This window comes from Sardina pilchardus, chromosome 17, assembly GCF_963854185.1.
Source record: "Sardina pilchardus chromosome 17, fSarPil1.1, whole genome shotgun sequence".
NCBI classification, from domain to species: domain Eukaryota; kingdom Metazoa; phylum Chordata; class Actinopteri; order Clupeiformes; family Clupeidae; genus Sardina; species Sardina pilchardus.
In genome coordinates, this window is record NC_085010.1 from 13334778 (window position 1) to 13357277 (window position 22500).

General features: G+C 43.4%; 2 protein-coding genes and 1 long non-coding RNA gene across 3 annotated transcripts in view; 2 read left to right on the plus strand and 1 right to left on the minus strand.

Annotated features, from left to right (window-relative positions):
• Nucleotides 1–779, plus strand: part of LOC134061881 (serine protease 27-like) — a 3645-nt gene extending 2866 nt beyond the window's left edge. The window contains exon 6 of the mRNA XM_062517701.1: nucleotides 484–779. Coding sequence (XP_062373685.1) covers nucleotides 484–651 — 168 coding nt within the window. The 3' untranslated portion in view covers nucleotides 652–779. The remainder of the gene's footprint in view (nucleotides 1–483) is intronic.
• An 18097-nt stretch (nucleotides 780–18876) lies between these two features.
• LOC134061883 (uncharacterized) lies at nucleotides 18877–19815 on the minus strand. The gene is made up of 3 exons (XR_009935395.1): nucleotides 19669–19815; nucleotides 19417–19548; nucleotides 18877–19187 (listed from the first exon to the last, which is right to left on the minus strand). It is a non-coding gene; the product is annotated as an uncharacterized LOC134061883 (long non-coding RNA).
• A 2679-nt stretch (nucleotides 19816–22494) lies between these two features.
• LOC134061882 (serine protease 27-like) overlaps nucleotides 22495–22500 on the plus strand; it is a 4985-nt gene continuing 4979 nt past the window's right edge. The window contains exon 1 of the mRNA XM_062517703.1: nucleotides 22495–22500. This exon is cut by the window's right edge and continues 97 nt beyond it. The gene's annotated coding sequence lies outside the window, so the exon portion shown is untranslated.

Genomic DNA, 22500 nt, shown 5'->3' on the forward strand with positions numbered 1-22500 from the left:
GCGTAAAGGAGTATGTGTGTTGCAGAATTGCAACTAGAGTGCAAAGCAGAACTTTTGTTTAAGCTATAGGTACATGTGTTTGTGATATGGCAACAAAACCAAACAAAAATTGTGTTACTTTAGTCTAAGCATGGGTCTATAGTGTTTAAGCAACGGGCAAAAATGTAATGAGGTGAAAACTCACCTGTTTTCTACATACTGTGTCTGTTGCTGCACAATGTAACATATTTGAGGTGAGTATGCAAGGGGAGTTCCAAATGTTTTGTATGGGTGTGTGTGTCTCACTTTCTGTATTTGTGATCATCTCTCTATGTGTGTGTGTGTGTGTGTGTGTGTGTGTGTGTGTGTGTGTGTGTGTGTGTGTGTGTGTGTGTGTGTGCGTGTGTGTGTTTTTTTGTGCGTCTGTGTGTGTTTGTGTGCATATCTCTGTGGTGTGTGTGTGTGTGTGTGTGTGTGTGTGTGTGTGTGTGTGTGTGTGTATAGGGTGATTCTGGCGGCCCCCTGGTGTGTAAGTCGGCATCTGGGAGGTTTGTCCAGGTCGGGGTGGTGAGTTTTGGACAAGGCTGTGCCCGGACTGGCTACCCTGGGGTGTACACACGTGTGATCAGTTACACCAAGTTCATCCAAGACGCCATCCGCAAATATAGCTGAACCACAGCACCCTCTAATGGTCACTCAGGGAGGAGAACTACACCTCCACCTGATATTTCTCTGTCCTTCTCTCCTGTTTCTCTTCTGCATCTTCCCTTTTCTATCTGATCAATAAAATCTTTAGCAGCATCAAATCGTGTGTGTGTGTGTGTGTGTGTGTGTGTGTGTATGTGTGTGTATGTGTCATTTACGTCTCATGGAAAGAGATAGGCGTTTTGGGAGGAGCAACCTCAAAATCTGGGCATTTCTCCAACTCCTGTCTCTTGATTCGTTTGTAATGGAGGTTGGCATTGTTAGGACAATCTCTCTACTGTATTCGAAACTGTAGGTGTCAGCCTGAGGAATCGTTAGCATAGATCAGTGGTTCCCAAACTTTTAACAGGCATGTACCCCCTGAGACATTATAGATCTTCCCGAGTACCCCCACACCACATTAACAACACGTTTTTTAAATTATTATTAATATTCATTCGTATCAATTTTGTCACAGACAGATCTCACACACATTAGGCCTACAACACATGTCCAAGATCTCATTAAAGCTATTGTTAACTTTTCACATACTGATAACAAGTATTGATTTTCATATATTAACATTGTATATTTTCTTAACTTCTCTGCTGTAAAGTAATAATTAAAAAGGAAGCACATTAACAATAGTTAAACTAAATTGGAGTAAACCACACAGAATAGGCCCACCTCTCCACCCATGTCACCAATCAATGAGGGATGTGCCTGAATGTTCTTGCATAATGCAGCGATGTTAGGCCGAATTGGGGACAGTTTCAGTCTTCGATAATTTTCAACAAACAGTCTGTACTCTTAAGGCAGACCAACGCTGAGAATCCAGTCTCGCATAATAAATACGTTGTAGCAAATGGCATCAACGTCTTAATAGCTCGGTTTGCCTGGACCGGATAGGCTACTCTGCCCGACATCTGTCACTGTCTTCTGACCGAACTCTGATAGTTTTAGTTTGCTATGATAGTGTCTTGACCTGAAAAGCTTGTCCCGACAGCAGGTAACAGCAGCTCCTTTGACGTTTCTGTTGTTGCTGCGTGAACCCGTTGCGTTTCAGCCATTTATCCATCGATTGCAATTTTCTTTGTCAAATAGGCTAGTCGTCGTTTACGTGCGACAAATAGCAACACTGTAAAATGTTTCACTGTGAATTTACTGTAAATTGCTGGCTAATAATTGCATGACTTTCACAGTAATTTACCGGTACTATTTCACAGTAAATTGCTGTGAATTTCATGTTTTACTGTAAAAGTCATGCAACTCAGTAGCCAGCCATTTGCTGTGAATTTACAGTATCATGTTGTGTATAATCACAATACCATACTGTACATTTTAATTTTTACTGTAAAAGTCATGCAATTTAGTAGCCAGCAATTTGGAGTGAATTTACAGTATCATGTTGTGTATAATCACAATACCATACTGTATATTTTCATTTTTTACTGTAAAAGTCATGCAATTCAGTAGCCAGCAATTTGCTGTGAATTTACAGTGAAAGATATTGTACATTTGAACATTTGATTTGTGATTTACCTGACCTATACCAACATGTTTTGGATCTGGTCAATAAAAGCAACAACAAAGAAAATACCATTTGAACTTTTAATGAACACTTTTCAATGAAAACTAGAAATGCAATTCCAAGGAATTACCAGTGCATGAAAATGCCAAAAATGAAATGTAAAATATAATTTGTAGTTAACACAAATAATATAAAAAAAAAAGAGAGATGGGGTAAAACTGAGCGAATGAGGATTTACATGTTGTGTAATTTACAGTATGTTGTTATAAGTTATGTATTTTTAGAGTTGCTTGCTATGGAGGTTGCTAAGTAGCAATTGAATTACACACAGATATTGATGGATGTTGATACAGTTTAATGGATGTTGATAGACAATAGTTTAACAGACATAGTTTAAGGGCTGTGTAGAGGTAGATAGTTTAATGGATGTTGATAAGACAGATAGTTTAATGAATGTTGACAGACAAATAGTTTAATGGATGTGTGATAATGTGTCCGTGCAGATGTAGAGACTCAGGTCGAGAGATGCCAAGTAGAAGAAAACTTTTTACTATATGCTACCGGTAGGTTTAGACATTAGACATAAACAAAAGAAAACACTGATCAAACGAAAAACAAAACATGGGACGATGCCCACTAGCTAGGCCCTTACGTACCCATACACTGACCGAGACAATGTGCCCTCTCACGGCAGAGGCCCATCTCCCGAATGAAGCGCCCAATACTCTTATATGCTATTGGCGCGGACCAAACACAGCAAACAATCAATTAGCGCACCCATATATCCTCTAGGCTAGATACTATGGAGCGCAACACATTACTTGAACACATTCCTGTGCAATCATAAGTACTTGGCTAAAGTCCCCCCAAAATAACAAATAAAACAAAACTACTGAAACACCCCTGTCTCCATGAGCGCTTCCCTTATGGGAGCGCGCCCCGTCCCTTTAACTGGGTCTAGATAGATAGATAGATAGATACTTTATTGATCCCCAAGGGGAAATTCAAGGTCCCAGCAGTCTCACCTCCGACACTCTTTCTCGCACCCCGGAAGACAGGTAGACATCAGGTAAGGACAACAATACACACTAGAATAGACAATACACAATACACAGACAAACATTGGCACAGTCGCAGCGATTTCATATAAGATGTAAATTATGCGCGCACGAAACCCGCCACAACTGTCCCGACATTATGCCTTGCATCCCATACTGCAATAAAGCCATGTTTAGCGCACGGCCTATTCACTATTACTTCGCATCCTACGCAGGCACAATACATAGTTATTCCGTACTTTTCAACATATGCATTGCAACATTTCATTTCTTAATCTCCTGTATGTGTGTACTGAATGTAATGTCTGTTCAAACGCAAACTCCGTTCCCATTGTTCTTACTGGCGGGAATGCGCCCGCTTGCGTGACAGACGCGGTGCGCTCTGTCACAGGATGTATAGGTAGATTAATGGATGTTGATAGGAGGACAGTTTAATGAAGGAATAAATAGTTGGAAGTAAATGGATGGAGAGAAATTGGAAATGGAAAGTTGAATTGAATGGAAAGTGGTCTTTGTTAACATTACTAGGGTGATTGCGATGATTTCTATATTGTCGCCAGGGTAATTGAGATTGCTGTTAGGTTTATCATGGGGTATTCATAGTGGTTACTCTGCTGTAGGTTGCTAAATTAGGTGGAGGTTCCTAGGTGGCAATTGAATCAGACATGAGTGTTGATAAACAGTAAGGACAATTTCCAAACTGATCATATATAGATAACACACCAGCATGGAGCTCTTGAACAGTCCAAAGGCAAACTAGGCTTAGTTTATTATGACCGCCGCTAGCGTAGCTAGCGAAGCGGTCATATAGTTGTTGTCAAAGTTTTTTTTTTTTTTTTTTCTTTTTTTTTTTTTTATTCTTTTTTCCCGTCATTTTTCGTCAACGATTCCCGGGACACCGTAACACCGGAGCGCATGAAACTTGGTGGGCATGTAGCCCCAGTAGAGTTCTATGGAAAATTTTCGTTTCGTCCCCGGGGGTCACTCCACCCCCGCGCTGCCCCTGCCCGAAGCCCAAAAATGACAGTTTTTCCTACATAACTACCTGAACCGTGGCACCGAGGATGACAAAATGTTTATGGTATGTTGTTCTCTAGAGCTTGCATCAACTTAGCTTATAACCAGTCATTTGTGATTTGCCCCCCCATCGTAAAAATTGAAAATGCAATGTAATATTGCTTTAATTGCCCCTATCTTCAGATGAGATGTTATGAACTGCACCAAATTTCATGTGTATGATTAACCTGACACCCTCTGGGAGTATGCCAAGTTTTGTGGAATTTCATCCATGGGGGGCTATAAAATAAATGGATTTATGTGTACATTCAGGACTGTATACCCATCGGCCAGTACTGTAGATGGTGGTATTATCTGGAGTCTAAATCCCCCCCGGGGATTTCAAAAACTGTTCCAAACATCTCAATCTCTGCTAGTTTTTGTCCTAGAAACATATAAGTGGCACCATTAGAAACCTTTAATCAACTAGTTTCCAAATATGTTTTAAAAGAGAATGGTTGCTCTGGGTGCAACAAACATGCAGGAACACACACACACACACACACACACACACACACATAAATACACACACACACACACACACACGCATACCTACACACACACGCACCACTACATACACACATGTACATTAAACATTATACAAACACATGCACAAACACGCCCACACGCATGCACACATACACCCTTACACACACACACACACACACACACACACACACACCTACACACACACACACACACACACACACACACACACATGCACACACACATCTTTGAGTACATTTTGTGAGACCACCGGAGCTGAGAAGTGAATGTGTGTGTGATGTACTATAGCCTGTGTGTGTGGGTGCGTTTCTGTGTGTTTGCATGTGTGTATATGTGTGTATGTGCATGTTCTGTGTGTGTTCTCTTTCTCTCTCTCTCTCTCTCTCTCTCTCTCTCTCTCTCTCTCTCTGTGTCTGTGTTATCTGTGTGTATTCTGTGTGTGTTCTCTCTTTCTCTCTCTCTCTCTCTGGGTGTGCCTGTGTGTGTGTGTGTGTGTGCGTGTGTGAGTGTGTGCCTGTGTATGTGTGTTTGTGTGTGTGTGTGTGTGCACACGTGCGCATGTGAGTGTGTGTGTGTGTGTGTGTGTGTGTGTTATCTGATATTGGAGTGACAGTGACGGCAGAGAACACAGTGAACATATACTCAGAGACACATTAAACACACACACAAGCAGACACACACTCACACTAGACAGAGAAGCACTCATACACAAAAGCAAGCGCACACATGCACACACTCATTTACATACATAAAAGTTGCAGTAGGGATGGAGTAGGCGATGGAAACACAAGCGTGATTGATATTTGCGGAGAGAATGTGCAGGACTGAGCGGCGGTCATATTGTGTATCGCTTTGCGGTACATCTAGTTTTATAACCTAACATCGATATTATGTTGTGATATGAAGTCATGCATTTATGGTTAAACCATGAATGGTTGTTTTTTTGCTACAATAAACTCTGCAATTTAGGATGAGAGCACGAGGGATCACAGCAAGAGATAATTTGTGAAGACAAAATGTGTGGATAAATTAACTTTTTTAGAAATGGTGAAATCTTCAGAGGTCATTCTTTTACTGTCTATGCAGGCTCACATTGCCTATACGTTACATCATAATTGTATTGCATTATCGTGACTGTAGAAGAGCTAGGGTGCATTGCACACAGTTAGGCGACACCGACGTTATTGGCTGAATGATTAGGTCATTTCAAATTGATATAATATTCAACGGTCATTTTGGCAGGCTGTGTAGCCGAATTAGGCCTACATTGTTATCATATTGTGATATCCTCTTTATTGACCCTTCCAGAAGTCCCGCCCTCCATAGTTACTGTTGCTACGCCTGTCAAACTTTCGCACCTTGCCCGTCTATTACAATGGAGGAGACACGGGATTTTTTAAACAAATGTAATTTACAAAGACATCGCACCACACTGAAAGCTCATATTTGGTCACTAGCGAGCTACATCTGTCCTCTGTCAACTACAGTTGCATTTTCAGCTCTGAACAAAACCGTTCATGAGTTATTTAAGCAAAAGTTGAAGGTACGCGTTGTTTTCGATGGTTCCTCCAGGCTAGTACGAATGAAACGGGTGGGGGACAAAACTAGCATAACGCGTTAAGCTATACTTCCATAACGTCAATATTTGACAACATAACATGATTGGTACTTCAAATAGGTATTATTTTAGACAGAATTGCTGACGGGCTATACATACGTCTCGTTGAATGTCTGTTAAGAACTTTTTGCCGCCATCGTGAAACGTATCTCGCGGTTATGGAAATATCACGCAATATGCAAAATTTAAAGTTAGAAAAATACGTATTTCAAACTATATCATGTCTTTATAGTTCAACATGTTATTTCACCGTGATTTCACGTGTTTGGGGGCACAACACATCCAAATAAATGCCCTTAATGGCCCACAGGCTATGCAGTCTCCATAGGTTAACATGGCAAAAACTCGAAAGCTTGCCAGGCCTTGCTTGCCTAGTTACGGGTTGCTACTGTAAGCCACGATTGGCCTGTGGCGGTTTTAGGGCGTGGCTCTGGAAGGGTCAATTGTGTGTGATGTTTTCTGTTACCTGTTGATTTCCTGAAATAGTTGTGTCCCTTTAAGGGGAACTTGGGGGTGGAGTTTTAGGTACGTGTTTGCGTGTGTTTGTTATCGCAGGCTAGAAGGTCGGAGTCGGAGAGTGAAGGAGTTGAACGTAGGTCTGTTAACGAATGCTCTGTTAAAAGCGTGAGTTGTGGCTAAAACAGCAACTCGGTTGTGATATATAAGCTACTTGGTTGATAAATAAAGCACGGGAAGTTTCCCTCAAGTGTGACAAAGTGTCTGAGTATTACAATATTCATCCTGGCTGTAGCCTAACTTTAGATGAAGCAGTAGGCTATGAGTTTCAACGGAGTATTAACGGTGGTAAACATAAAAATGTTATGCCTAATCGCCTGCCAAAAGACGGGGATCAACACCGGGAGTTGACATTGATTCAGTGAAGTTAGCTTTATTTACAGCTTAACTATTTAGGTAAGGTAGGTAGGTAGGTAATTTTATTTATATAGCGCATTTAACGTGCACTGAGTGCAACCCAAAGCGCTTTACAGAACGGTATTTAGGTCTCTCCTGGTCTGCGTTATTTTCATTCAAGTAGCCTAGGCTAGCAATTTAGCGATTTACATGTAGTTGCTATGTGTTTTCAATAGCTTATAATGGGTCAACAAGCTAACAAGCTAACTCTACCGTTAGAGAGCTTATGTTAACCTACAATGATCTGTGTGTCCTGAACACATTTATGTCGCATATAAACAACAAACCGTATCAAAATAAACCATTAAAAGTGGTCAAGAAACCTTAATTCACATTTAATATTTCCTGTTACGAACCCCAGGGCCGCCGCCATTGTTTTCTGATTTTTTTTGTTACTCCCGCCTCTGTGTACAACGCAGGCTTCTGATTTGAGTGGTTCACATTTGCATATTCTATGATGTCATGATCACAATGTTAAGTCTATGGGGAAATTTTAATAGTTTTTAATTTATAGTTTAAAAAGTATAAAAGTTACAAAGTTGAAAAGTCATAGCAACCTAATCCATTAGAAGACCTACGTTACAGAGTTTGAATGAAGTTTCTAAGTTAAACGGTTGAAGAGAAATTGCGTACGGAAAAAGTGGTAAGCGGAATAATAATAAGAGGAACTAGAAATGCAATTCCAAGGAATTACCAGTGCATGAAAATGCCAAAAATGAAATGTACAATATAATTTGTAGTTAACACAAAAAAAGAGAGATGGGGTAAAACTGAGCGAATGAGGATTTATCACTGATCTATAAATAGGTAATTGAGATTGTTAGGTGTTGCTAAGACATATATGTTTGCTAGGTTGACGTGGTTTAATATGTTGATAGGCAGATAGTTTAATGAATGTTGATAGACAAATAGTTTAATGGATGTATAGGTAGATTAATGGATGTTGATAGGAGGACAGTTTAATGAAGGAATAAATAGTTGGAAGTAAATGGATGGAGAGAAAGTGGAAATGGAAAGTTGAATTGAATGGAAAGTGGTCTTTGTTAACATTACTAGGGTGATTGCGATGATTTCTATATTGTTGCAAGGGTAATTGAGATAGCTGTTAGGTTTATCATAGGGTATTCATAGTGGTTACTCTGCTATGTAGGTTGTTAAATTAGGTGGAGGTAATTGAATCAGACATGAGTGTTGATAAACAGAAGGACAATTTCCAAACTGATCATATATAGATAACACACCAGCATGGAGCTCTTGAACTGTCCAAAGGAAAAATAGGCTTAGTTTATTTTATAACCTAACATCGATATTATGTTGTGATATGAAGTCATGCATTTATGGTTAAACCATGAATGGTTGTTTTTTTTTTTGGTACAATAAACTCTGCAATTTAGGATGAGAGCACGAGGGATCACAGCAAGAGATAATTTGAGTAGACAATATGCGTGGATAAATTAACTTTTTTAGAAATAGTGAAATCTTCAGAGGTCATTCTTTTACTGTCTATCATGCAGGCTCACATTGCCTACGTTAAACATCATAATTGTATTGCATTATCGTGACTGTAGAAGAGCTAGGGTGTGCATTGCACACAAAAATCACAGTTAGGCGACGCCGACGTAATTGGCTGAATGATTAGGTCTACATTTTTCAAATTGATAAAATATTCAACGGTCATTTCGGCAGGCTGTGTAGCCGAACCTGTTGAGTTCCTGAAATAGTTGTGTCCCTTTAAGGGGAACTAAGGGGTGGAGTTTTAGGTACGTGTGTTTGCGTGTGTTTGTTTGAGCAGGTCGGAGTCAGAGAGTGAAGGAGTTGGACAGAGAGGTCTGTTAGAATGCTCTGTTAAAAGTGTGAGTTGTGGCAAGACAGCAACTCGGTTGTGATATAAGCTACTTGGTTGATAAATAAAGCACGGGAAGTTTCCCTCAAGTGTGACAAAGTGTCTGGTGTATTACAATATTCATCCTGGCTGTAGCCTAACTTTAGATGAAGCAGGCTATGAGTTTCACAATAGGCTATTAACGGTGGTAAACATGAAATGTTATGCCTAATTGCCTGCCAAAAGACGGGGATCAACACCGGGAGTTGACATTGATTCAGTGAAGTTAGCTTTATTTACAGCTTAACTATCTAGGTCTCTCGTGGTCTGCGTTATTTTAATTCACGTAGCCTAGGCTAGCAATTGTGCCTGGCTTGATAACGTTAGGCTATTTGTTTTAGTCGGAAATCGTTTGGTTTGTTATGTTAACCGCACTTTGTGCGTACATATATGCCAGATGTGCTGCCAGATGTGGACTTATAATAGCAGAAGCAAGCTCGGACCAGTCCAAGTTGTTTGTTGCCTACATAGTTAGCGAGACAGTCTCTAGTGCTTCAGATTATATCCAGTGGTTTATCTAGCCCAAGTATGTACAGGTGGCATACACACAATCCGTTTTAATGTTTTTATGTTGACAACAAGTCATGTTGTACAGAAACACGATAGTAGTTCATTTCAGTGTGCTAGCGATTTAGTTGCTGTGTTTTCAATAGGTTATAATGCTAACAAGCTAACTCTACCGATAGAGAGCTTACGTTAACCTACAATGATCTGTGTGTCCTGAACACATTTATGTCGCATATAAACAATAAACCGTATAAAAAATAAACCATTAAAGGTGGTCAAGAAACCTTAGTTCACATTTAATATTTCCAGTTACGAGCCCCAGGGCCGCCGCCATTGTTTTCTGATTTTTTTTTGTTACTCCCGCCTCTGTGTACAACGCAGGCTTCTGATTTGCTCTGAGTGGTTCACATTTGCATAAAGATTCTATGATGTCATGATCACAATGTTAAGTCTATGGGGAAATTTTAATAGTTTTTAATTTATAGTTTAAAAAGTATAAAAGTTACAAAGTGGAAAAGTCATAGCAACCTAATCCATTAGAAGAACTACGTTACAGAGTTTGAATGAAGTTTCTAAGTTAAACGGTTGAAGAGAAATTGCGTACGGAAAAATCGATCAGCGGAATAATAAGAGGAACTAGAAATGCAATTCCAAGGAATTACCAGTGCATGAAAATGCAAAAAAATGTAGATATGGCTACTAAGGTGTAGCTAGGGTAAACATGGTGGTTGCATAGTTTAAAGAGAGTTGATGGTGTTAAGGTAAACATTTTAAAGCTTAAACATTCCTGTTCTAACTTAACTAATGATTTCTAACAGGTATTCTAAAATGTTGACTATGCTAACAATGCTAACCAGGTTGATAAGTTAACTTAGCTGATGATTTCTAGCAGTAATGTTAAAAATGCTAACTATGCTAACATTGCTAACTATCTTAACAATGCTAACCATGTTGATTAGCTAACTTAGCTAATCATTTTAGCAGTTGTGTTAAAAATGCTAACTATGCTAATAATGTTAACAATGCTAACTATGCTAACAATGCTAACCAGGTTGATTAGCTAACTTAGCTAATCATTTTTAGCAGTTATGCTAAAAATGCTAACAATGCTAACCATGCTAACTTGCTAGTGAAGACTTTTATTTTGAAACAGTAGTTGCTAGGGTATCCATGGTGCCCACTATCAGGAATAAAGAAGTTACTGTAGTATAATCATGTTGGTTGCTATGGAAACTGTCAAAAACGCTTAGCTTTAATGGTTGCTATGTTGGTTGCTAGGTACATGGAGGTTTCATTTAGATGACTGGAGGCATAGTTGATGATAACTGACAGTTGGAATGGTTGAACAGTTAAATAGTTGAGTAGTTTCAGTGGTTAAATGATTTAATAGTGTATTATTGCAGTGAGGATGTGAAAAGCGGAGATTCCGCTTTCACGGGTTCTGCCGTTTATGAGCGCTAACTCCCCACACGCAGCTCCCACATAGCATTTACACTGATAAACTACAGTTCCCGACATGCCTCACATTCACAGACCCGCGGCGTTTCAAAGCCTACCGTGCTAGCGACCGCTAGCAACCTCTCCGTTTAAAACATCCACAATGCATGTCATTTCAGTCTACTACATTTATTTATCAACATACCTAGCGAACAGTGAGGTACCCACTGATTCAGCTCCATTTTCCATCCCGTAGTAACAATATAATCACTTTCCAAACATACACGACACTCACGCATTTTGTCTGCCGGCGTTCTGTTTGTGTGCACCCGAATTCTGGTCCCCAGGGGAAACACGAACCACGTTGGGGCTAGTTCCTTATTCCCTGTCCCGGGACAGTGGAAAGTGTGTGGTTTAGTGTGGGGGTGATGAGTCGTCGTGTGTTGAGCTAGTTTGTTATTGTTTGTTCTGATTGTTGCATGTAATGTTCCTGTCTGTATGTAAAGTATATGTATGGCCATTTATGTCTTTTATATGGTGTAAGTTATGTGTTATGTTATGTATTATGTATGTATATGGGAAAGTACATTGTTACTGCATAGGAATTACACCCTGTTGTGTATTGGGTTCTTCCAATTAGCTTGGGATTGGTGGGCCTATTTAAAGGGTCCCTGCACCCTAAAATAGGTTTTTTGAGCTGTTGATTGATTGAAAATACTCATAAGTGGTGAACTGTACTATTACCAGGGTTAATATTGACAAAAATCGTGTTTCTCGACAAAAATAACATTTCGTCTGATTTTGTATTGGAAATATTGCTCTCTCGCGCATACTACCGTTTGAAAACATGCCATGGCATGTTGGTCCAAAATACTATTGGAATGCTGACGTTGTCCTGCACTTCTAGTCCGACACTACGTCACCGGGTCGTTACAAATTAGGACTGAAACGCCCCAACACCTGCTGCCCTGATTAGCCTACCTGTGATAAGCCATGTCTGCAGCACTCATTCCCAGATTGACACGAAATCACCATGGTTGATTGGTTGCAGCAGTGCTGCACTCTCTCTCCAAATTTCAGAACGTCTCGCCCATTTTGAAAGACGTTTTCAGAAATGTGAAGTGGGTGGAGTTATGGGGTGAAGTGACTCTTTAAGGGTGAGGCATAGACTGATGTGCAGAATGGTCTGGGATGGCAGAGCACTGCGTCAGCTTGCTGTGAGGCTGTGTATTGAAAGTGAGTTATGCGTTATATTGCCTATGATGGCCGGTTTTGTTTTCGTTTTCAAAGTATTTTTGTTTGTTTATTATTGATTAACTCGCACCTGCGCACTGTAAATAAACCTGCACCTTTATCACGGAAACTACGGTATTTCTTGTCTGACTCCAAAACACTCTTCCAAAGTCCTCTGGACACGCCCATCCCTCTCTGTGAGTTAGGGGTTGCAAAGCCTCTTTCTCACAATTGGTGGCAGCGGTGGGATCGTGGCGCCTTCCGGGAAGCCGAAGAAGAGGGGAGTCCAGAGACGATACCTGTTGAGGCAGGGAATGTCAGTCAGACGGCTGGTCCAAGGGGACCTGCATGAGAAGATGTCCGGTGATGAGGCTGAGGATGGAGCCAGAGGAAGAGAACCAGGTGTGGTGTTGGGAGCAGAGGGAGAGCCAGAGGCGCTTGATTTAGGTTCTTTGTATAAGCTCATTACAAAGTCCCTAAAGAACCAGGAGCGTGAGGCCTTCAAGCAGGAGCAGAGGTGGCGCAGTGTCCAGATCCAGCTGAACAGCGTTCGAGATGAGCTGGAGGCGGAGCGGAGGGGCGACGGTGATCGACCTAGGCAGCCGGTGCCAGATGATGATTGGCGCCTGCCAGCAGACCCCCGGCGTCCAGCAGCACCACCAGCAGACCCCCTGCATCCAGCAGCACCACCAGCACATCCCCAGCGTCCAGCAGCACCTCCCGCAGCCCCACAGCATCCAGCACCAGATCCAGCCGCACCAACTCCTGCAGCGTGGACCAGGAAAGCAGTGCCTAAGCTAGAGGAGGGAGATGACATTGAACAATATCTCACCACCTATGAGAGACTGGCCACAGCCTACAGGTGGCCAAGAGCGGACTGGGCTGTGTACCTGGTGCCTTATCTTACAGGGCGCGCTCGGGCTGCTTACGTGGCGATGGACATTATAGAGGCCATGGACTATGACAAAGTTAAGGAGGCCATACTGACAAAGTATGACATCCATGAGGAGACCTACAGACAGCGGTTCCGGGATCCAGAAGTCCAACCAGGGGAGACCCCTAGAGAGTTGTACAACCGCCTTAAAGACCTCTACCGCAAATGGTGTAAGCCAGCAGGGAAGACCGTGGAGGAGATAGGAGAGATCTTCATCCTGGAGCAGTACCTGCGCTCCCTGATTCCGGAGGTTCGTGTTTGGGTGAAGGAGCACAACCCGACAACAGGCCAGAAAGCGGCAGAGCTGGTGGAGGCGTTCCTGGGTGCTCGACGGGGACCAAAGACTTGCTGGTTCCAGAGCTTCAGCCGGCCTGCAGCCGGAGGTAAGTCTGGGGGATTCGGTGGGGGAGTTGGTCCTAAGGGGTTTGGGCAGAGCAGAACACCTAACACACAGACCTACACTTCTCCCTCTACCTCACAGCCTAGGCAAACCTACCCCGCTCCCTCCACTTCACAGCCTAGACAGGCCCCTGCACATCCAACCCCCCTGAATAGGGCCAGTGTCATATGTCACTTCTGCAATCAGGCAGGGCACATGATTAGGGACTGTCCTGTCCGGAAGGCCAAGGGAGCAAGCATGTGCAGTGTGCCTAGACCAGGGAAGGGGTCTGAGCAGTATGTTGGTAGAGTCCAAACTACCCCTGTTAGAGTGAATGGCCGAGCTACAGTTGCACTCTTAGACACAGGCAGCACACAGACCTTAGTTCAGCCTCATCTGGTAGAGAGGTCAGGTGGGCTGGGGAATGGGCAACTAAGGGTTTGCTGTGTCAATGGGGATGAGCATGTGTATCCTGTGGCAGAGATTTGCCTTGAGGTCAGAGGTCAGGGCTATTGGCTAACTGCTGGTGTAGTGAAGGGGTTAAGCTATCCTGTAGTGTTGGGGCAAGATGTGCTGATACTACCTGAGCTGGTGCAATCCTCAACGCCAGTTAGCATGGTGGTAACACGGTCCCAAGCAAATGCTAAGGCAGAGCAGAACCCAGAGATCACCACACTATTAGACATGCCATATAGCCAGGCTGAGATTAGCCCCCCTGAGTGTGTCAAAACCCATAAGAGTCGCAAGCAGAGAAGAAGAGAGAAACTGCAGGGCACAGTGCAGAAGATGGGAGAGCAGGGGCCCGTTCCAGAGGTTACAGGGGATGACTGGTGGGAGCTTCCCAGTAACTTTGGTGACCTGCAGAGAGAGGATGAGTCATTAACAGAGCCTTTCAGTAAAGTGACTGAGGTGGAGGGCCAGAAGACAGGTGTAGCCACAGCCTTATCTGGGGAGCACTATGTTATCCAGGAGGGCCTATTGTACCACCAACCTGAAGGGGGCAGTGTCGAGCAATTGGTAGTCCCAAAGTGTCTGCGAGACAAAGTGCTGGCCTTAGGTCATGATATTCCCTGGGCAGGACACCTAGGCAATGTCAAAACTCTGGAGAGAATAGCTGGGCGGTTCTATTGGCCAGGGCTATACAGTGAGGTCCAAAGATATTGTAAATCCTGTCCCACCTGTCAGCTAACTAGCAGCCATAAGGTTAAGCCTTCCCCCTTGCAGTCCCTTCCCATTATTGGTGTTCCATTCAGTAGGATAGCAATGGACATAGTGGGGCCCTTGGAGAGAACACAGTCAGGTCACCGATTCATCCTGGTTGTGTGCGATTATGCTACCCGATACCCCGAAGCATTCCCCTTGCGCAAGATCACAGCTGGGGCGATTGCCCGTGTCTTGCTTCAGTTGATCTCTAGGGTAGGCATTCCAGATGAGATCATCACAGACCAGGGCACTGCATTCCTATCCAAAACACTTAAGCAGGTGTACAGTTTACTGGGGATAAGGGGAATAAGGACAACTCCCTACCACCCTCAGACTGATGGGTTGGTGGAGAGGTATAACAGGACTTTAAAAAGTATGCTGAGGAAGTTTGTTGCAGCTAATGGCAAAGACTGGGACCAATGGCTGCCATACCTCCTCTTCGCCTACAGGGAGGTGCCCCAAGCCTCTACCGGGTTCTCGCCCTTTGAACTGTTGTACGGGCGACAGGTGAGGGGCCCTCTGGATCTATTGAGGGAGGCCTGGGTGAGGCCAAGGCCTGCCGAGACCAACAGCTTGCTCGCGTATGTCCTCAAAATGCGGGACAAAATGGAGGAGATGGCAAGTCTGGTGGAGGAGAACATGCAGCAGGCCCAGCAGACCCAAGCTCGCTGGTATGACCAGGCAGCAAGGCAGAGGTCCTTCGAGCCAGGACAACAAGTTCTTTTGCTTCTACCCACGTCCGAGAACAAGCTTCTGGCCCGATGGCAGGGGCCCTATCGGATTACACGTCAGCTGGGGCCGGTGACTTATGAGTTGGAGATGCCGGAGAGGCGGAAGACCAAGCAAGTCTTCCACATCAACCTCCTCAAGGAGTGGCATGAACGGGCGTTGCCGCTCAGCCACCAGCTGATGGTGCAAGCGGTAGTGGAGGAGGAGGATACTCCGGAGCAGTTTTTTCCTTCAGGTGTACGAGTTGGACTTCTCACACCTGACTGCTGAGCAGGTGCAGGAATTGCAGGCAATCATGCCTGAGGGCCTGTTCTCAGAGCAGCCAGGGTGTACCTCGGTGGTGGAGCATGACATCCCCTTGAAAGACTCCCGGCCGGTGAGACAGAGGATGTACAGAATCCCTGAGCGCTTGTTGCCTGCACTCCAGGAGGAGTTGGAGGTGATGAAGCAGCTTGGGGTCATTGAGCGTTCCTACAGTGGGTGGAGCAGCCCTGTTGTCTTAGTGCCTAAGAAAGACGGGAGCATTCGATTCTGCATTGACTTCAGGCAGGTCAATGCTCAGTCCAATTTTGACGCCTACCCAATGCCGAGGCTGGATGACCTCATAGAGCGTCTGGGAAGGGCGCACTTCATCACCACTTTGGACCTTTGTAAGGGGTATTGGCAGGTTCCTTTGGCTGAGGGAGCTAGGCCATATACTGCCTTCCGTACTCCACAAGGATTGTACCAGTTCACTGTTATGCCTTTTGGCCTGCAGGGGGCGCCAGCCACCTTTCAAAGACTAATGGACCGGGTCTTGGAAGGCACAGGTGCCTTTGCAGCGGCCTATTTGGACGACATAGTCGTTTATAGCGCCACCTGGCAGGAACACCTGGAACATTTAGCCGAGGTGCTGCGGCGCATTCACCATGCAGGGCTGACAATCCAGCCAAAGAAATGTGCCTTGGCCCAGCAGGAGGTCAGGTATCTGGGACATATTCTTGGAGGTGGGGTGATAAGGCCTCAGAAGGATAAAGTTGAAGCTGTCCGGGACTGCCCGCGACCCCAGACCAAAAAGGACATACGGTCTTTCTTGGGGCTTGCAGGGTGGTACCAGAGATTCATCCCGAACTTTGCAACCCGAGCAGCACCTCTCACTGATCTGACCCGGAAGTCGGGTGCTGCACAGATCCAGTGGGGGGAGGTGCATGAGCGGGCTTTCCAGGACTTAAAAGAGACACTGTTAAGTGAACCTGTGTTGCAGAGTCCGGACTTTCAGAGACAGTTTACGGTTCAGACCGATGCCTCTGGAGTTGGACTGGGAGCAGTGCTTCTCCAGGGGGAGGCGGAGCAGCAAAAGCCGTTGGCTTACATAATCCGTAAGCTCTTTCCACGGGAGACCAGGTACACTGTGGTGGAGCTGGAGTGCCTGGCAGTGAAATGGGCCTTGGACACTTTCAAATATTACCTTTTGGGTAGAGACTTTGTACTTGAAACTGACCATAGGGCATTGCAGTGGTTGGGGAAAATGAAAGACTCCAATGCACGCATAACCCGGTGGTATTTGTCTATGCAGCCATTCAGGTTTCAGGTTCAGTACAGGGCAGGGAAGCAGAACCCTGTCGCTGACTTCCTGTCTCGTCACCCTAGTGACGAGCCTTCCGAGGGGGGAGGAAATGTGAAAAGCGGAGATTCCGCTTTCACGGGTTCTGCCGTTTATGAGCGCTAACTCCCCACACGCAGCTCCCACATAGCATTTACACTGATAAACTACAGTTCCCGACATGCCTCACATTCACAGACCCGCGACGTTTCAAAGCCTACCGTGCTAGCGACCGCTAGCAACCTCTCCGTTTAAAACATCCACAATGCATGTCATTTCAGTCTACTACATTTATTTATCAACATACCTAGCGAACAGTGAGGTACCCACTGATTCAGCTCCATTTTCCATCCCGTAGTAACAATATAATCACTTTCCAAACATACACGACACTCACGCATTTTGTCTGCCGGCGTTCTGTTTGTGTGCACCCGAATTCTGGTCCCCAGGGGAAACACGAACCACGTTGGGGCTAATTCCTTATTCCCTGTCCCGGGACAGTGGAAAGTGTGTGGTTTAGTGTGGGGGTGATGAGTCGTCGTGTGTTGAGCTAGTTTGTTATTGTTTGTTCTGATTGTTGCATGTAATGTTCCTGTCTGTATGTAAAGTATATGTATGGCCATTTATGTCTTTTATATGGTGTAAGTTATGTGTTATGTTATGTATTATGTATGTATATGGGAAAGTACATTGTTACTGCATAGGAATTACACCCTGTTGTGTATTGGGTTCTTCCAATTAGCTTGGGATTGGTGGGCCTATTTAAGGGTGAGGCATAGACTGATGTGCAGAATGGTCTGGGATGGCAGAGCACTGCGTCAGCTTGCTGTGAGGCTGTGTATTGAAAGTGAGTTATGCGTTATATTGCCTATGATGGCCGGTTTTGTTTTCGTTTTCAAAGTATTTTTGTTTGTTTATTATTGATTAACTCGCACCTGCGCACTGTAAATAAACCTGCACCTTTATCACGGAAACTACGGTATTTCTTGTCTGACTCCAAAACACTCTTCCAAAGTCCTCTGGACACGCCCATCCCTCTCTGTGAGTTAGGGGTTGCAAAGCCTCTTTCTCACAGAGGACTTTTATTTTGAAACAGTTGTGGAAAGAGGAAACAGTTAACAGGATATGTAGTCTTCACAGAGAGATTGTATGCTTAAAGCCTGAGAGAGAGAGGGCTGCTGCAGGTGGTGCTGGCCACCTGGCATAAGATTCTAATTGCTCAACGACCCGATTGTGATGTCATAGAGGCCAATGTTAAGTCTATGGGGAAATTTTGAATAGTTTTTATTTAATAGTTCAAAAAGTATAAAAGTTACAAAGTTGAAAAGTCATAGCAACCCGATCCATTAGAATACCTACGTTACAGAGTTTAAATGAAGTTTCTAAGTTAAACGGTTGAAGAGAAATTGCGGTTAGAAAAATCGATCAGCGGAATAATAATAAGAAGCCTAGGAAGAACAGTACAGTGCATTTGCATGCACTGTAATAAGAAATAGGATAACAGTACAGTGCATTTTCATGCACTGTAATAAGAAGTCTAGGAATAACAGTACAGTGCATTTTCATGCACTGTAATCATTGAGCAGGCCATACAAACATTATAATATGAAGACATAGGATTAAACAAAAAAATATTGTACAGGCCTGAGACGGTGCAGCATAACCTTGTCTGATTTGACACGGAATGAGTCAGGGGGTAAATAGTGCAGTGTGTAAGTGCAGTATGGCAAGTCCATGTAATGTAGTATGAGTGCTCAGGATGCGAATGGCATGAGGAAAGAAACTCCTCCTCAGTCTTCTGTTTTAGCCAAGTGGGATCAGACGTCTGCGTTACCTCAATGGTTTAAATAGTCCATGGTCAGAGTGTTAAAAAATGTTGGCCCCCTGTCCGTCCTCTTCAGGTCCTGCAGGGGTAGGGTGGTGCTCTGATGGTACCTTCGGCAGTAAATCAAGTATCTGTAAAAGAGTACAATAGGCCCTGTCCATGAATATAACTAATACAAACTACTCAAACTAGTAATCTTTTGTGACAAATAAAAAAAATACCCACATTAGCAACCTATAAGTCAGATGCAATAGTTACAGTATAAGTAATGCAGATGTCGGGTGCTTTTCTTTTGATAGGAAGGATATTTCAATGTGACCCCACAGTTCTGAGCAATAGTATATCTGTGTGATATCATACCTAAGTGCAACACTGTCTCCAGCAGCTCCAGCCTTTGTACGTACACCACCTTTCTGATGCCTTACATCGATCGTCCCCCATCTGACTTGCAATAGCAGCCTTTGGCTCCACACTGAGATTGTGACATGGCACCTAAAAAATAAAACAGCAATTGTCATACACCTTGTCATTGTTGAGCAAGATTAAAAATATTAAGCATTAAAAAATAAGTAAGACAAGTCAATGAAATGTACAAACAGATATTATAATTACCTTGTGAAGGCACCCTTGCCACCATCACCATCTACTGTATGTTAATTCCTGGTATCAGTTTATTGGTGAGGGCTCTGTCAATAAAAGATAGGATTTAACATAAGTATGCATTCTATACAATACACTTGAAATAATGAATATGATCAGTTTGGCAGATATTCACAACACTTTACATTACCACCAACACAATGGTAAACATGGATATTTCAAGAGTATAGTATTTTAAAGGGATAATCCGGAGTGAAATGCACTTTAGATCAATTTTTCGGACTATTGGGAGTAAATACGTTGAGTTGACACCAAAATCATGTCATTCGGATGTATTTTGAGAAAGTTCGAGCTCACCGTTTTTAGCCAAAACTCGTTAGCCTGGAGGTGACTCGGGCATGTCATTTCGCCGCTACAAAACGCTATTTTTATACCTCTTCTACTGTTCCAAACAACACTACACTTACGTGGTAGTGAGTAGAGGATCCCTAAAGCCAAACCGAAGTATCCCCACGCCTTTATGTGGTCGGATAGAGAGTCCAGAATGAATTTAATCGAGTCCGTACCTTTCCGGAAATGTTAATAAAGTGTTGTTATAGCGTTGGCAGCTGCAACAGCGACATTTCCGGAAAGGTACTGACTCGATTAAATTCATTAAAGTCATACATCACATTTACATTTGCCTGTTGTTCTCATTTTGAGTAAGACTTAAAATTTCAGCCTTTACAGAAATCTGCTGTTTGCATTGTCTCCTTCGGACGCCTTGTTCCAGAGTGCTATTTAGCATATAGTTAAGGGTTAAGTGTTAATCAGTGGTAATTGGATTCCGGAAGTGGAAATATGTTTTCCATGATATTGGTTTTCTGGGCAAAACGTCCACCTTTGAATCCTGATAGCTAGTCACCCAGTGCCATGTTACATCACTTGGACATTAGCAGTGGTTAGCTAACTATGCTAGCTGTATAGAAGGCTGAAGGCCTTGTGAGCTTTGCGGATGATGCTTAACTGTTTGGCTTATTTGCCTTCGATGGGCCGGGGCTAGAGTTCGGTCAATTATCTTTAAGCTTAAATTAGCATGTGCACTTTTTATCCAAAGAGACCTGCACATGTCAATTATATTACAAGGGCCGCTGTCCCCTGAGCAACTTGGGGTTAAGTGACTTGCTCAGTGGCACAACGGTGGAAGCTGGGAATTGGATCCACAACTTTTTTTTAAAGATATTTTTTGGGGCTTTTATGCCTTTAATCAGACAGGACAGTGAAGGGTGACAGGAAACGAGTGGGAGAGAGAGTAGGGTGGGATACGGAAAGGACCACGGGGCGGGAATCGAACCCGGGTCGCCGGCGTGCGGTGCAGGTGCCCCAGCCAGTCGCGCCACGACTGGGGCCGGATACACAACTTTTGAAAGTACTGCAAGCTATAGTCCAGCTCACACACACACACACACACACACACACACACACACACACACACACACACACACACACACACACACACACACACACACACACACACACACACACACACACACACACACACACACACACACACACACACACACACACACACACACACACACACACACACACCCCTCATGGTCTGCTGATGCTAACAGAAGGAAAGACAGATGTCAGAGAGAGATATGGAGCTATGTGTTTTTAAAGGCCCCACAAATGAACTTATATCTACAGTATCTAGTTCTATCTAAAGCAGATAAGAATATTTTTCCATTTCATAGATTCATAATCATACAACACTGCAAAGAGTGATGTTTTTAGGCAATATACCTATCTATGCCTCTATGTGCGTACATGGGTGTGGTAATACCAGAAAATCTATTTGTCTGAGATAAATACATTTTATAATCTCATCAGTCAACACAGAAAAAGTTGGGGCGCTGTGCAAAATGCAGATAAAAACAGTAGGCTTATGTGACAATCTGCAAATCCTGTAAACCCATATACTGTAGCTGCCAAAAGAATACAGACGACATATAAAATGTTGAAAATGAAAAATATGTCTCATGTCAAGGTGTGGGGTCCTTCAAGGCTGCTATTTGAGGGATGTTATATCATGGAGTCCTGCAAAAGTATTGTTCAAATGTCAAGCAACCACCAAAGTCTACCAAATTCTACCAAGGATGGAGTCTTTTGTGTTGACACATTTTCAAGGATGCATGTGTGTATCCTCAGCAATAGAACCCACAACTTTTGAGGGTACCACATGCTAGTCCAGCTAACAACCACGCACACACCCACATGCACTCACGCACGTGTGTGCACACACACACACACACACACACACACACTGATTGCTAACAGGAAGAGGGACAGATGTCAGAGAGAGATATAGATCTAGAGTTTGTGGTTTTAAAGGCCCCACAAATGAACTTTTCTATCTTGTTCTATATCTAAAGCAGATTAGAATATTTTTCTACATGTTTTTCCATTTCATATCTTACAGATTCATTATCATGCAACACTGCAAAGAGTGATGTTTTTAGCCAATACATCTATGCCTCTACAGTATGTGCACACATCTATAGTGCATGTGGGTGTGGTAATACATTGACAGCAGCTTATTTAAGGGTGAACGCCACAAAGGTCACCAAAGGGTAATGTAACTTTGTCAAATAGCTCATAATCATGGGATACTTTAAAAATGGTAAATATGTATTTTACTTTTTACACATATTCCTGTCTTTTAATTAAATGCATGTATTTTACATGTGTATTATGCATGTGTGTGTAATTGTGTGTGTGTGTGTGTGTGTGTGTGTGTGTGTGTGTGTGTGGGTGTGTGCGTGTGCGTGTGTGTAATGCAGTGTGTTTGTCTGCAGGCTT